The 14076-nt window shown below is 52.4% G+C and overlaps 2 protein-coding genes across 3 annotated transcripts in view; both read right to left on the bottom strand.

Annotated features, from left to right (window-relative positions):
- Positions 1 to 421, bottom strand: part of LOC135425572 (pinopsin) — a 3510-nt gene extending 3089 nt beyond the window's left edge. For both annotated transcript variants that reach the window (XM_064677975.1, XM_064677974.1), the window contains exon 1: positions 1 to 421. This exon is cut by the window's left edge and continues 555 nt beyond it. The gene's annotated coding sequence lies outside the window, so the exon portion shown is untranslated.
- Positions 422 to 988: 567 nt separating this feature from the next.
- The window catches only part of DOC2B (double C2 domain beta), a 32046-nt gene continuing 18958 nt past the window's right edge, over positions 989 to 14076 (bottom strand). The window contains exons 4-9 of the mRNA XM_064677972.1: positions 12842 to 12951; positions 5766 to 5892; positions 5461 to 5618; positions 3503 to 3584; positions 3209 to 3305; positions 989 to 2583 (exon numbers count right to left, since the gene is read on the bottom strand). Of these exons, the coding sequence (XP_064534042.1) occupies positions 2447 to 2583; positions 3209 to 3305; positions 3503 to 3584; positions 5461 to 5618; positions 5766 to 5892; positions 12842 to 12951 (711 nt within the window). The 3' untranslated portion in view covers positions 989 to 2446. The remainder of the gene's footprint in view (positions 2584 to 3208; positions 3306 to 3502; positions 3585 to 5460; positions 5619 to 5765; positions 5893 to 12841; positions 12952 to 14076) is intronic.

The following is a 14076-nucleotide window of genomic DNA, read 5'->3' as shown; positions in this document are numbered from 1 at the left end:
ATCTGATGACTGAACAGAGCATCATTTAATTGAGTAAATATTTTTTTCCTTGTGCTTTCCAGCTGTCTTTTCCTGTAAGAGTGACCCCTGCCCAGCTCTGGCACTTGGGATGTCATTCCCTGTGCTCTGGGGGAATTGCTGGGCTGCAGGCTACTATATTCATATATACACATAAATATATAAAAATATACATGTACTATATATACTACATTGGGCCATACATGTATTTTCTTTCTCTCTCTGTATTTATTTATTAATTGATTAATTTATTTTTATATATACATTTATACACGTAGTGTATATATACTACATTGGGCCAAGCAGCCCCCAAAGTTCTAGTCTAAAACCATCTCCTGCTCCCCAAATCCTTGCCAGACCCCAAATTCAAAAGCTGCACCACCAGCATCAGCTTTTTTTTTTTTTTTAACCTTTTTATTTTCGGTTCTCGTTATAAATATTAACAAATCCGACAAAAAGTACACGGATAGGTAATACTGAAATACAAAAGTCTTTCAGGATGCAGGTAAGGACGGTTTCTGCAGCCTTCACATGGTAGCAAAACATTGGTATCAAACATTTCACGAGGCCTGGCATGACAACCACCAACTCTGCATGCAGCTGGGACGGACGGACGGACGGGGTGCCCGCTTAGAAAAGACTGGGATACAAAGTGAAGGAACCCACACACACATGTCCTACTCCACCTCAGGCATAAACCAGTTTCATAGCAAGATATGCCAGAAGGAATGATGGTGTGAAAGGAATTTTGCAAGAAAAAAGGGAGGCACAGCCAACCTGGTGCTCCTGGAGCTTTCCTGGAAGCTCAGACCCAAGCCAGGTTTTAAGGTGTTGGACCAGAAAGGATTACTGGGAACATCCGACTTGACACGCTGCCAGCATTCAAATAAAATCCATGCATATCTGTAGAATGCATTACAAATATTAAGTTATTAAAAAAAACCCAATGAACCTTGGTTTCTTTTATCCCCTCCCCCCCATATCAAACGAGGTGTAACATGATCATCACTTTGAAAAGTAAACGTAGCTTTCCAGAGATCCCACTGTTTTCCAAGAAAAAAAAGAAGTCAGCAACACGCTCATGTGCATGCACAGGGCTCGGAAGCTGAAGGTAATTGAGATCTGTGGGGAAAGAGCAGCTCTTCCTAACAAATGATGGTTTAAAGGCTTCAAAAATTTTGGGAAACGTGCAGCATTTCATAGAAAGTTTTAGCTCATCCTTCTGGATGTCCAGTGGGATGAGGATGCAGAGACAGGCCAAGGTGGATCACAGAGGATGAGATCTGGGATTATTATTATTATCATAATATTATTATATTATTACTGTGCCATACACAGAAGTTTGGTTTGGATGCTGTTTGAGGCAGAAAACGGGCCAACCTGGTAGCTGTGCCAGAGCCAAGCATCTCCACAAACAACATTCCAGCTCAGCCCCGAGGCTCTGCATCTTCACTGGGTTTTATTTAATGGCATGAATTGGAAAAGGATGAATAAGGGAGAAATGAGAGAAAAAATTTAGCCTGAAAAACTGGCTTTGCTGGAAAAATAGCTGTGCTGCTGCGTGGCTCTGGGCGGGAAGGCGTGGTTTCACCAGGAGAGTGGTGGCTGCGGATCCTGGGAAGCAGGAACAGCCAGGGGCTTCACCGAGCCTTTTTTTTTTGCCTCCAAAACGTGAAGCTGCCCGATCCCAAGAGGAAAACCGTGGTCTGCACAGCTGTGCTGACTTCACATGAGTTATCGGAGAGGACGAGCACAACACTCCTGGAAGAAAAGCAAACACTCTTTCCAGGTTACCAGGGACACAATCATTCCAACAGAGGAGATCTAAATGCGTAAAAGACTGTTTAGGCCCAAACCACAGAGACTTGACAAACCACCAGGGATATGGCACAGTTTTGCCTTGAGGAAACAGTTCCAGGTTTTAAGTGACGCCTTTTGCCGATGCTGGACACACGGACGCAGACGGACGCATTCATTGTTGCCACTTGAATTGCAAGGCAGCGAGAAGGTAACTCAGTACAGCCAGGATTGGGAGAGGAGCCAGACTGCAGAGCATGCAGGCGTGAGGTGTCCACGTGTGTGTGTGTGTGTGTGTGTGTGCACACGTGTGTGTGTGTGTGTGCACACGTGTGTGTGTGTGTGCACATATATGTGTGTGTGCACATATGTGTGTGTGCACGTGCAAGCCCGTGGGCCGGGCAGTGAGTGTGTCAGGGTGCAGGGAGGCAGTTTTGGGACGGGCTGGGCGGAGCAAAGTGCCGCCGCCTTCTCCCCTTGGCAGGGGTTTCCCCGCAGCCAGGCCGTGCCGGGGGGTGTCCCGCTCTCCCGGCTGCCCCGGTGCCGCGATCCCCCGTATCCGAAGCCGTAAAGGAGAGAAGTCCAAAGGCTGTGGCGGAGCTGTGGCCGCCCGGGAGCGGCCCCGTGGAGCTCAGTCGCTGAGGACGGCGCCCGGCAGCTCGTTCGTTAGCGTGTGCCAGCGCTCGATCTTCTTGTCCTTGTTCTTCAGGCAGTCGAACCAGTGCTTCAGCCGCTCGCCTTTGGCATTAATTCCTAACACCACTCCACCTTGGGAGAGAGACAGAGACGGGGAGAGGTGAGGCGGGAACGTCAGCCCTGCGAGGGATGCCGAGGGATGCCCAGGGGATGCTGGAGGATGCAGGATGGAGCCAGGGCATGCACCATCCTCACAGCATCCAGTGCCACGACCTGATGTGACACACAGGCAATTGTAGCCCATCTTCCCCGCCCCCCTCATGGCTGGGAGCTGGGGCCTGTCCCAGGCAGCTTGTTCCTGTGCCAAGGGCTCACTGCAGTCGCAGCAGCTGTCAGAGATACCGGGCACTTGTTAGTGATAAATCACAGAGACTAGGAGCAAAATCACAACAAGCCCAGATACCCAATAGAGATAAATGAAACCTCCCTGTTAAACCTGTTTTTTTGTTCAGAGGAAAAGATCTGAAAACAGAAGGGGAGAGGGAGATGTATCTTCTCCCTGCTTGGGTGCTCCTTACAAGGGGGATGTCCGTGTGGGAGAAGAGGCTCAGGTGCAGGAGAGGGATAAAAGCAGAACCAAAACCCAGCAAGAATGAATGTGGGGATGGAGAAGTGCAGAAGAGCAGCAGATGAAAAAGTAAGAGGCACAGATAGTGAAGATAAATAAAAAAGAGACCTTCTGGAGTGCCCCACTCACCTATGAAATCGTTTGACTTGCCGATATCATAGTCCCACACGGTGACTTCCAAGGTCTTTTTTGCCAGGTCGCCGTGCTTTATCTCATAGCAAAACTCCTGTGGGGGAGCAGAGACAGCTCAGGATGAAACAGGAGCTGGGGCTGCCCATCCTCCTCCTTGGGCTGCTGCCCTTTGCCACCCACAGGGAACCCAACCCCGATCCCCCACATAGTTACTAAGGTGTTGTTTTTATCTTTTAAGTCTGAACACTGAGAAAAGCCCCTCGTTGAGAACCACAACCACCCCAAACCCACCTCATTGAACTCAGGGTTCAGTGTTTTCTTCTTCACCGCCGTCTTGTGCTTTGATTTCTTGTCCTCATCTGGTTTCAAGTATCTGCAACGAGATTGAAGCAGCCCCATCACACGTGGGTGCTGAGGAGGGCAGGATGGGACCAGATCCCAGTGGAGGCAGGATGAGGTGGGCAACTGAGTCCTATGAACCCGTGGCTCTCCTTCCCCTGTCTTCCCCTGCTAAAATGTTGGGAATGCTGGGAGGAGGCAGCATTTCCTGACCTTAGCACAAGCAAGTTGCTGGCTGCAGAGAGCACTGATTATCCCATCTCCAGTCCCTAGGGGACACTGGCACTGCACACACGCTCCCAGCTCCCAAAACCAATCACTCCCAGCCCAGTCCCAGTCCAGACTTGGGACTCTGCTACCAGTCTGCTCATCTTGAGTCTCTCCAGGAGAGAGGAAGCACATGCAGTGTGGAAAAGGAAGCAGGAGTGAATGTGGCAACTGCAGCTTTAGGCACCTCTGTTCCCTGTGGATATTCTGCAGCGCAGCAGCAGGGCTGGAGAGCAAACAAGATTAAAGTGTCATCAGAGAGAGCACCTGAAATCTGGGCCAGAGCAGAGTCAACCCATTGTCGTTTTGTGCTGGTGCTGTGCCTTTAAATATCAGTTCTGCTTCCTTGTTACACTTTCCAGATCTTGCTCATAATTAAAAAATTAGGGCTTGTACTGAGAAGCATCACTTCTCTATCTGCTCTGATTCCAGCCCTGCTGATACAGTCTCCTGTGGATGGCACCTAAAATAAGTTGGGTTCAACAATGGGAATTGTGTTGCTCTTGGGCATTTAAAAAAGCAAGAGGGGATTTTTATACAAACACCTCCACCCCTAAAGAACAATTAAATAGGAAGGTCAAAGTGTCCTGCTGATGAATTCCATTACTGGTCTCCCAGGCGTGGTTTATCCCAGTAGTTCTGCCTTAAATGCTGTCCCTGGAAGTGCCCAAGTTTGCGGGAGTGCTGTGGGAACAGGGATGTGGGATGGGCACAGGGAGGGCTGCTGGTCCTTCCATTCCATGGCCACCCTTTCTTTGCAGAGAGTGAATGTGAAAAATACCATTCCCCCCCAAAAAACCAGCAGCAATCCAGGGCCTCACACCAGCCTGGTTCTGCATCAGCAAACCATCACCTCCCTCAGCATCTCTGGAAAGCCCCTGGGTGACACCAACTTCCCTGAATCACTTGGGTGAGGCTGAGTCAGCAGCCCATTACAGTCCTTTGAATGACTGTACTTCATATCGCTGATGTTTTTCAAAAGGAAGGTGCTCCCAGTCATTTACATCGGGAAGTGTCAGCAGGACCTGTGAACGTGCCCTCAGCTCTGTTAACAGGGCCCTGGAGCCACCGGAGCCCTGGGTTGCCATTAAAGTGCTGTCTGACCTAATTACACACACGTTGTAATTAGAGCTTTTCCCAAGTGCAGGGTGGTGGCTGGGAGCTGGGCTCTAGAGAGCTGGGCTGGGAATCTCTTCTCCCTTGGGACCTGGGGAAGTGGGTGATTACCTGCCCATCCCCTGGGCAGAAGAGGGGGATGCCTGTGCCCTAACCCATCAGCAAAACCCGACTGTACCTGTCTGCTTTGGGCCACTAACTCTGTCCCCAGGGCCACATCCCTGCCGCAGACCGTCTCCCAGGGCAGAGCTGAGCCTGGCAGTGAGCATCACAGCAGGGACAGCAGGATGCCCCGGCACAGGGCGGGCACAGCCACGCACCACCAGGCAGCTCCTGCACCCACCTTACCTGGGAGCTCTGCAAAACGACTGCCAGGGAACAACAACGCTCCGGGCAAACACCAGCTGCTGCCCTGGCGCCGTCATTTGCATCTCCTAATGAGATCTATTAATTCCCACTCCAGGGAGAGGCGGGAGGGGACAGCACAGCTCGTGGCCGTGCCTCACCTGGCGCGGGGCAGGACTCACGTTTTGACGTAGGGGTCGGAGTAGCCGTTGGCGTCCATGGCAGCCAGGTGGGCACAGCGGATGATGCCCACCAGGAGCGCCTGCTTCTGAGAGCTGTACTTGAGGGAGATGAGGATCCGGCCACGCTCCTCCAGCGACTTGTCCTCTGTTTTATCTATCTGCAGGAGGGAATGCACCCGGTCCGGGAGCTGTTCCGCGGCCAGACACCCACCTCCCCAGCGTGAGGGGTGCTCCCACAGTCCCACATGCAAGCTGCTACACGCACGGTCCCACGGTGGGGACGTGGCTTTGAGCCTCCCACTCACCGGCAGCTGCTTCTCCAGGCAGATGTTGAAGTTTTTGGTCTGGTTGGGCTTCAGTTTCTTCAGCGGGATCCGCGTCTCCCCAATGAACTCGTTGTGGCGGAACTTGTCCTCGTCACAGACCGAGATCCTGCAATGGAGGGTGAGCAGGGACGCTGGGGAAAGGGGAGGTGATGGCACAAGGGAAGGGGCTGCCCCACTGTACTGCAGGTCCCCTCAGAGAGGAGACAACTCAGGTCACTGTTCCCCAGCCCACTGACTGGGCACCTCCTCCTCAGGCAGCTGGAGGGCATTCAAGTGCTGCCACAGCCTGGCCAGGGCAGCTCCTGGTGTGAGTCAGTGTCTAACGCAGGTCCCAGTCCAGGCACTGCTGGAAAAGCAACCTCAAACATCCTAGTGGCTCTTCCACTAAAACATCAAAGTCATCGGTGACTAAAGTAAAACTACTGAGCTGCCACCAGCCCAGCTGCATTTTGCCTGGCCATGGAGACTCTTCCTCAAACCACCCTCAGACTGTGCAGCTGGGAGAGGTGTTGCTCCCACAGAGCTCCTTCCCTCCCACCCGAGGGGCTCAGCACTGCTCAGAGTGTGGCAGCTCTCAGGGTGACCCTGGCTGCCAGTTTGGGGCACGGGGTGGATCTGCCACCTCCTCTCCCACCATGCAGACGAGCACATGAAGGATTTACAGCCCCAGCACGTGGAAAGCACCACACCTGAGCCAGGAGCAGCTCTCCCAGCCCCGCTGGGGTCCTGGGATGCATCCCTGTGATGGCAGCTGAGGGCAGTGACAGTGGAGCTGAGCCAAGGCTGTTTTCCGTGAGAAAGCTATAAATGCCTTTCCCTGAGCTGGCAGCTAATGAGTCATTCCTCTGCTGCTTCCCAGCCCGCTCTGGGTGTGAGGAGAGACGACAGAAGAGCAAAGTAAAAGAGCAAAGGAGGCTCTGCTCACTGCTCCTGAAATCCCAGAGAGGGGCCAGGAGGGTGGTGGCTGCCTTGAGGGACCAGCTGTTCCCCAGCAGTGCTGTCTGGACACGGTGACAGGGAATGCCATCCCATCCCCCTCCAGAGGGAGCATCCAGCATCCCGCATCCTCATTGGAGCCACGCAGGGAGCGGCTGGGCTCCCTGCCCATAAAGGAAAGACATTTCCCTTCCCTTACATTCTCTGCTTTCTCCTTCTTTAAAAAATATTCCTACAGTGTCTTCCCATCCTTTCGCTACCTGCCTTTCTTCTCTTTCACCCACTCCTGTTGGTGTCCATTTCCCACGGGTGGCACCTCTGCCTCCAGGGACAGCACGGGAAGGGGGAAAAAGTAATTAAAGATAAATAGTGTGCTGTGATCCCACCTGAGAGTAACTAATTGCACCCCACACCTCTAGTCTGCTCAGTGCCTGGATGGCTTACCTGTGGATGGGTTGTCTATAGATGGTTTATCTGTGGAGAGTTTATGCATGGATGGTTTGTCCATGGGTGGTTTATCTGTGGATAGTTTAGTGGCTTATCTACAGGTAGTCTGACCACCCTCATGCTCACAAGTGAATAAAAAGGATGCAAGGAAGCCATGGGATGGCTCAGTGGCATGGCGCAAAGATCAGGGAGCAGCAGAGGAAAGGGATTTGGAAAAAAAAAACAATGGAAGCGGGAAGACATGGAATGCTGCTCTCCAGAAAACTGTAGCTGGATGCAGCGTTACTATAGATACCCACGAAAAAAACACCCCACTGCAACAGTAAAACCCTCAAAGAGGATCTCAAATGCAGGCACAATATTCCCTATTTTCTTCCCTCCTTTTGCTTTTCTTTTAAAGAACAAAACTGAAAAAGCAGCAGCAGCAGCAGCAGCTTTGGAGACAACACTTGCCAGGCGTGTGTCCATCTGGGCAAAGCTGGGGAGGGAAAGGGAGGGCAGGGATGTCAAGGCTGGGCTGGAGAGAAGGGGACAGGAGGGAACAGGGTGGGACAGGAGGGGACATGGCCTCACAGGGAGCTGACAGCCTTGGGAATGTTTGTACACCCGGCAATCGTGGAGCGGTGCTGGCTCCTGGGCACTCAGGGAGACAGGATTTGGGATGGTTTGCCCTCCTAAAAATGTGAGTAACAAGATCTTGTCCTGACAATGTCTAGGTACACCCCCGAAGCACAACAAGATCCTGCTTGCTGTGAAGCCCCAGGCACGTCCAGGATGGGCAGAAAACCAAGAAGGAAACGCATGGAAAACTTCCATGGTGGTGGCAGGGAGGGCATCTCCAGTGTCACACTGGGAGAGGCCCCAGAGCTCCACCAAGTCTCATTTCACTGCCCACAGGGACATGGGAAGCCCCTGTGTTTATGCAGAGCCGTGTCCCTTGGGAAGTAGTTTTTGGCACATCTGCAAGGCCTGGGAAGCGCTGCTGCCCCGAGCAGGACGACGGAGCCAGAGACACCACCAGCCTTCTCCCAGCCCTGTTTTCCCTCTGGTATCTCCAGCCACCTCTCAGGTGGGTCCGTACCTTTTGTGCCCATCTGTGTGTGATCCCCAGAGGGGTTCATGCCAGCCCTCCCAGTGCCACAGGCTCAGTCCCCAACCCCAAACCCTCTGCCTGGCTGCGGTTTATCCCCGCTGGGATGGTATTTTTAGCTCGGGCAGGCTGGCAGTGCCCTGGCCCATCGGTGAAGGCAGAAGCAGTGAGTCAGATGAGCAGGCAGCTCCAGCCCCAGCCCTCCCTTTGGAAAATGGCATAATGCAATTACACCAGCTTGAATTTTATTACGAGAAATCGATGTGATGGAATTTTTATGCCTTGGGTTAGAAAATCAGCTCCCTGACAAACAGCACGAGACGCCTCCAGCAGCCTCGTTCACCTGCCATCCAGAGCTTGTAACTCGAGCACCACCCATCCCTCATCTCTCCCTGTGAATCCCAATCCCTCCAGCTCAGCGTTTGGTCTGATATCTTCACTGTGGGGTCCTGATCTTTAAGTTAAGGGCTGTGAAAACCACTTTGGAAGAAAACTAAGCAGCAAATGAACAACCAATGCTCATTAAACTTATTCTGCCTCCTACTCAGCCCGGGCTCCTGGGTTACAGCCCTGACTCACCGCGCAGCTCCAGCAGCCCTGCTCCGCTGACTCACGGCTTCTGCTCTCACACACGTTCCTCCGGCCTCCTTCCCAGCATGGAAAGGGGAAATGGGGGTCAACAAAGACCCTTTTCCACAACACACACACACAATAGGCAGGAGAGCCTGAGGATGCATCCTCCATGCCCAAGATCCCTTTTGGTCCCTATAGCAACTCGGCTCTCAGTGAGGAGCGAACGTGCAGGTGATGCCGGCTGGGCTTAAGGACAGGCAACACCAGGCAAGGAGGGAAAACAGCAAAAGTCTGCATCTGGGAACTGTCCAGCTGTCCGAAAAGCAGAAGGAGGATTCGGTTCTGGGCTCCATCACAAAAAGCCTCAAAGTGTGAGCACAGAAACCACAGAGAAGTGAGATACAATTACAGGGGCACCTGCAGTTCTGAGCAAACCCCATTCAGCACTTCCAGAGCAAAGCAATTTAGGACCCCAAACCTCCAAGCGTCTTCACTACACCTATTAGTCCTGATCAAATACTATTTTCTGAATAATATATTTAATGAGTCATGATGTTTGTCAAACACATGATTAAACAAAGAATTCCTGGCATTTGTGGGCTAGCTGAGTATCATATGAATAATGCATCACTTTGCCAATACATCTGGATATGAATAATTGTATCCAATATCTGGCCAGCTCTGATATTTATTATGAATGCAATTTATTTATTGCATATTACATGTATTATTTAAATGTAGGTGATTGTATTCTGCCTATTCCAATTTCCCCTGCAGCATTTCTCTGCCTCCCCCTGACACGCACCTTGGCTTCCCACCACTGGACAGAGCTTCCAAACTGCTGCCACACGGTCATGCTTGGAGCCCAGATGAGAGTGGGGACTGTGGGGTGAGATTTTCCCTCTCAGTGCTGCCAGGGAACCTGCCCCCCAGCCCATCCATCTGTGCACTCGGAGTCCAGCACCTTCCACACGGCTGTGAACTTGCTTTCTCCCAGGCTGGTGGGTGGTTTCATCCCTGTTAAGCCTTGGGCTAGACTCAGGGATATTTAATTCAATGAATGGATGAGACCTTTTGAGATCCTCCCACCTGCTGTGCTTCACGAAATCCAAAGTATCTGGTGTTATTTGAGGGGGTTGATTCATTAACAAAATCCCGCTTGCCAGCGCAATCAGCTGGGCTGCCTTCACCTCTCCTTCGCCCGGGGGGTGGCCCTGCTTGGGGAAGTGAACCCTGGTGGCTCCTGGGGTCTGTCACTGCAAAGCCACTTGACCAGTTTGGACAATGGGTACAGCTGGGGGGCTCAGGAAAGAGGGGATCCATCACCCAGCTCTCCAGGATGTCCCTGCTCCGGCTGCTCCAACAAATGCCACTCGTCCCCTTGAAGAGAGCTGCAGGCTCTGGCAGAGTGCCCCACTCCAGCACCACCCCACCAATCCATGCTGGACACGTCCCTTCCAGGAGCCTGGGTGGGCAGGAAAGATTTCTGGGTGCTTTTCCAGCTCTCCAGGCAGCGGGGAGGCGAAGGCTGGCGGCAGCTTTGATCTCCGCCGTTATTTTCACATTAAAGAGACTTTGCAATCGAGTTCCCTGCCCCTCCCTGGATCTCAGCACCAGGGAGGCTCCCGGGGAACGGTCACCGCCCAGACCGAGGGGAGCATCACTCATGCTCTTTCAAGTACCACCAGCTGCCTGGCAGGAGCCTCGACTGATTAGCACAGGGAAAAACAGCATCTTCTCCGCTTTGAAGTTGGCTTTTCCTGACGGAGAAGGAGATATTTTGATGAGATGATGGATGGGCGAAGCAAAGCACCAACGATAGGACAACGGGAGATGCTTTCTGTGGGAAGTGGCACTGGGAGAGTGAGAGGCCATTGCCACTGGTGTCATGGAGAAGAGAAGAGAAACAGCTCAAGCCACAAGGAAATACTCAAAGATTGTCAGTTTAGATTGGATATTAGGAAGAAATTCTTCCCTGTGAGGGTGGTGAGGCCCTGGCACAGGTTGCCCAGACAAGCTGTGGCTGCCCCATCCCTGAAAGTGTCCAAAGCCAGGTTGGATGGGGCTTGGAGCAACCTGGGATAGTAGAAGGTGGAATGAGATGAGCTTTAAAGTCCCTTCCAGTGCAAACCATTCTGAGATTCTGTAATTCAGCTGATATCTAAATGAGGAGGTTCAAGTTCTCAGCATCATTCTACTCAAAGAACCATCCAGGTGTTTGAAGAGAAGCAAATCCAAGCAAGATATTAAAATAAAAGACTGGGTGTTTTTTTACCTTGTGTCTGGTGTGCAAGAAGTCTCATCTCATCTAAAACTGACTCAGGGTAAATAAAATCTCCTCTGCCAATATCTTCAACTGCGAAGATGGATAAAAGAGAAAAGGGGGCTGGGGAATTGCTCTTAAGAAAAATGAAGAGCTCTTGAATTTTAGGGTCTGGGTTCTCCACACAAGATAAGAGATGAGGCCATGGTGCTCAGAAGTTTTGTTTTAGCAGAAGAATTCTTTGGGCCATAGGTTTCCCTCAGCTCCCTGGAAAGGAGCCTTTGGAACTGCCTTGGGTTAATTTGCCATTAACCAACCTAGTCAGGAATCCCCCTGTGAAGCTCCACAGCACCCAGGCTGGCAGGCAGGAATGGGATGTGCTAACACTGGATTTCTATGGGGAGGAGGGCAAATCCAGCTCTGCACATCCCCCCAGCCACTGGACACCTCACACCTCCCTGCTGCCTCCAGGATCACAGCCCTTTCCCAGGGAGAAGCAGCTCCCAGGGCCCTGAAAAGGTGGGGGTCGAGTCCTCCTGCTCCCTGTTGCCTTCCAGCAAACAACTCAGCCGAGCATCTCCCTACAAACTGATTTCCACGCTTGAGGAGGCTGAAAACTTCAAAGCCTGGAGTGAAAAAATACCCACCAATAATAATAACAAACCAGAGGCTTTCCAGCCCCATCAGCCTGCAGCACTTCCAGCATGACTAATGTTTTCCAAGTGAAATAATAATCCATGGCACTGAATTTCCCATCTCTGTGCACATCGCAGACAACAGGTGGGCTCTGCTCCGGTTCACCTCTGAGCAGGACCTCTAATAAGGCAGCTTTGTGCTCCTGTCATGGGGAAAATCACAAACTCCCAGGGCACCTGCAAATGAGGAGGGTGAGATTCCAGCCACGGAGCTGGCAAAGCCCTGAGTCCTTGGAGCAGGAGGCAAAATCCTCCTTTGTTTGACAGCAGATCTTACAGCAAATCCTGCAGCGCAGTCCCAGATCAGTGCAGTGATGGAGCAGCTGAGGATGCCCAGCACCCCCCCCTGAGCAGGATCTGTCCTCAGGATCTGGGTCACTCCCTGCCCTCACCCAGGTGGGACAGAGGCCAAGACATAAAAATCTTTGCATTCACAGGCGTCTGCTCCCTGCAGAGCATCACTTCCAACCTCACCCCATCCCACCACTCCACCCCTGCCCACCTCCAGCCCCACACAACCTCTCCCAGCCCCTGGGAGATGCTGAATGCACAGAGACTGAACCAAACCAACAGAATATAAATCACAGAATAAATACAAACACTTTTTGTTTAGTTTGACAATAATTCACAGATGCCTCCAGCTTTCTTCCAAAAAGCTCAGCCTCGAAAGGGCCCTAGAACTTCCCTGGGGAGATTTTCTCAGCAAGACAAGACCACAAAGCCTTAACATGTGCCCGCGAGAGCTGGGCACAAAGAGGTTAAACCCAAACACCACCACTTCCTCTGCAGGCAGGAGCCAGCCAGTGAGTTATGAAGTTAATGACAAAGCAGGAACATGCCCCTCACTGGTTATTCCAGCCCAAGCTGCCTGTAAATCACGCGTCGGTCACCGAGGGGGTGACGGATTGTGCAGAGCACACGCACAGGCTTTGGCTTTGGTGGGTGAGAACTCTGCTTGGCTCTGCCATGAGCAGCACCAGGACTCTCCTGTGGGGCAGGGCTGTGTCCCCCCAGCACTGGGCTCAGCACCCCCTCACCCCCCAGGTCCTACCGCAGGGTCTTGCGGATCATGTCCTCGTCGGTGATGCCGTAGTAGGTGAGTGTCTCGTTCCAGGTGGGGTTCAAAGTGTTGCGCAGCGTTTTGGTTCTCAGCTTATTCGCCTGGAAGAGCAAAGGAGGTTGTGGTCAGTGGGAATCAGACCCAGGAGGTCATTTGGGCGGGGAGTGGGGAGAAAAGGAAGCCCAGTTTGGAGATGAAGGGGCAACGGGTGCTGGTGCCCTTCTGCCCGAACACTGTAACCTGGCCAGTCCTCCATAACCTGGCCCAAGTCCACCCCAACTGCAGCAATAACCAGAGGGGCAGAGACACAGCAACTCGCTGATTTGCCAAGCAATCCAACCCCACATCCCACATCCTGGAAACAGCCAGCAAAATGGGAACCTTGGCAGAGCACGGAGCAGGGACGCGGATTTCATTTATGCAGTAGAAGAAAGCGAGAGAGAGGGGAAAGAAAAAAAGCCTTTTCAGGTTCATTAAAAAATACCAATTTGCTGTTCTGGCTGTTTGTTTGCATTCCCACTCCCAGCACAGCTCCCAATCCTGCCTGACTCAAAATAACTTCCTTGATACGCGTTTTGTCAGCACCAGCAACTCCTTCCAGCGCCGCAGCTCTGCAGAGTGGGAGGACAGGGACAGCAGGGCTTGTGTTCCTGGCATTGGTGGGGCATCCTGGCACACACCCACTCCCCAGCCCAGGAGACATTAATCTCCTTACTCCCTGAGATCCCTGTTTCTGTTGGGGCAGGGGGAGAGCAGGAGCAAAGGTCTGAGGCTGCAGATGGGGCTTCCTCACCAGCCCCCAGCCTGGCACAGCCTGGCAGAGCAGCAATTTTCCCTCTAATTAGGTGTCAGACAGCTCAATCCTTGAATCAGCTGCTGCTGGGCATAAGGAACTCTCAGGACATCAACACCTCATCTCGTGGGTCTTTATGGGAAGCTGCTACATTCCCCACCTGGGGTTCACCAGCCCTGAGCTGAATGTGAGCGGGATGCAAAGCCCGGGGTGAAGAAGGAAATTCGTTCGAGGGGGGTCACTTTGTTGTCATGTCCTTCCCAAACCAAAAGCACCCCAACCACACAACCTCTTCCAGATCAGCTGGAGGTGGCCACCAGTTGGAGCTGCCAGTGCAGCAGAACTATCGAGGGATGGCTCACTCCCAGTGTGTTGTGCAAAGCAGCTGCTTGCTCTGGGTTTGATCCCTCAGAGATAGAGAACGCCTCTGGAG

This window comes from Pseudopipra pipra, chromosome 21 (genome assembly GCF_036250125.1).
Source record: "Pseudopipra pipra isolate bDixPip1 chromosome 21, bDixPip1.hap1, whole genome shotgun sequence".
In the NCBI taxonomy this organism is placed as follows: Eukaryota; Metazoa; Chordata; class Aves; order Passeriformes; family Pipridae; genus Pseudopipra; species Pseudopipra pipra.
This window is presented reverse-complemented; position numbering and strand designations above follow the sequence as displayed.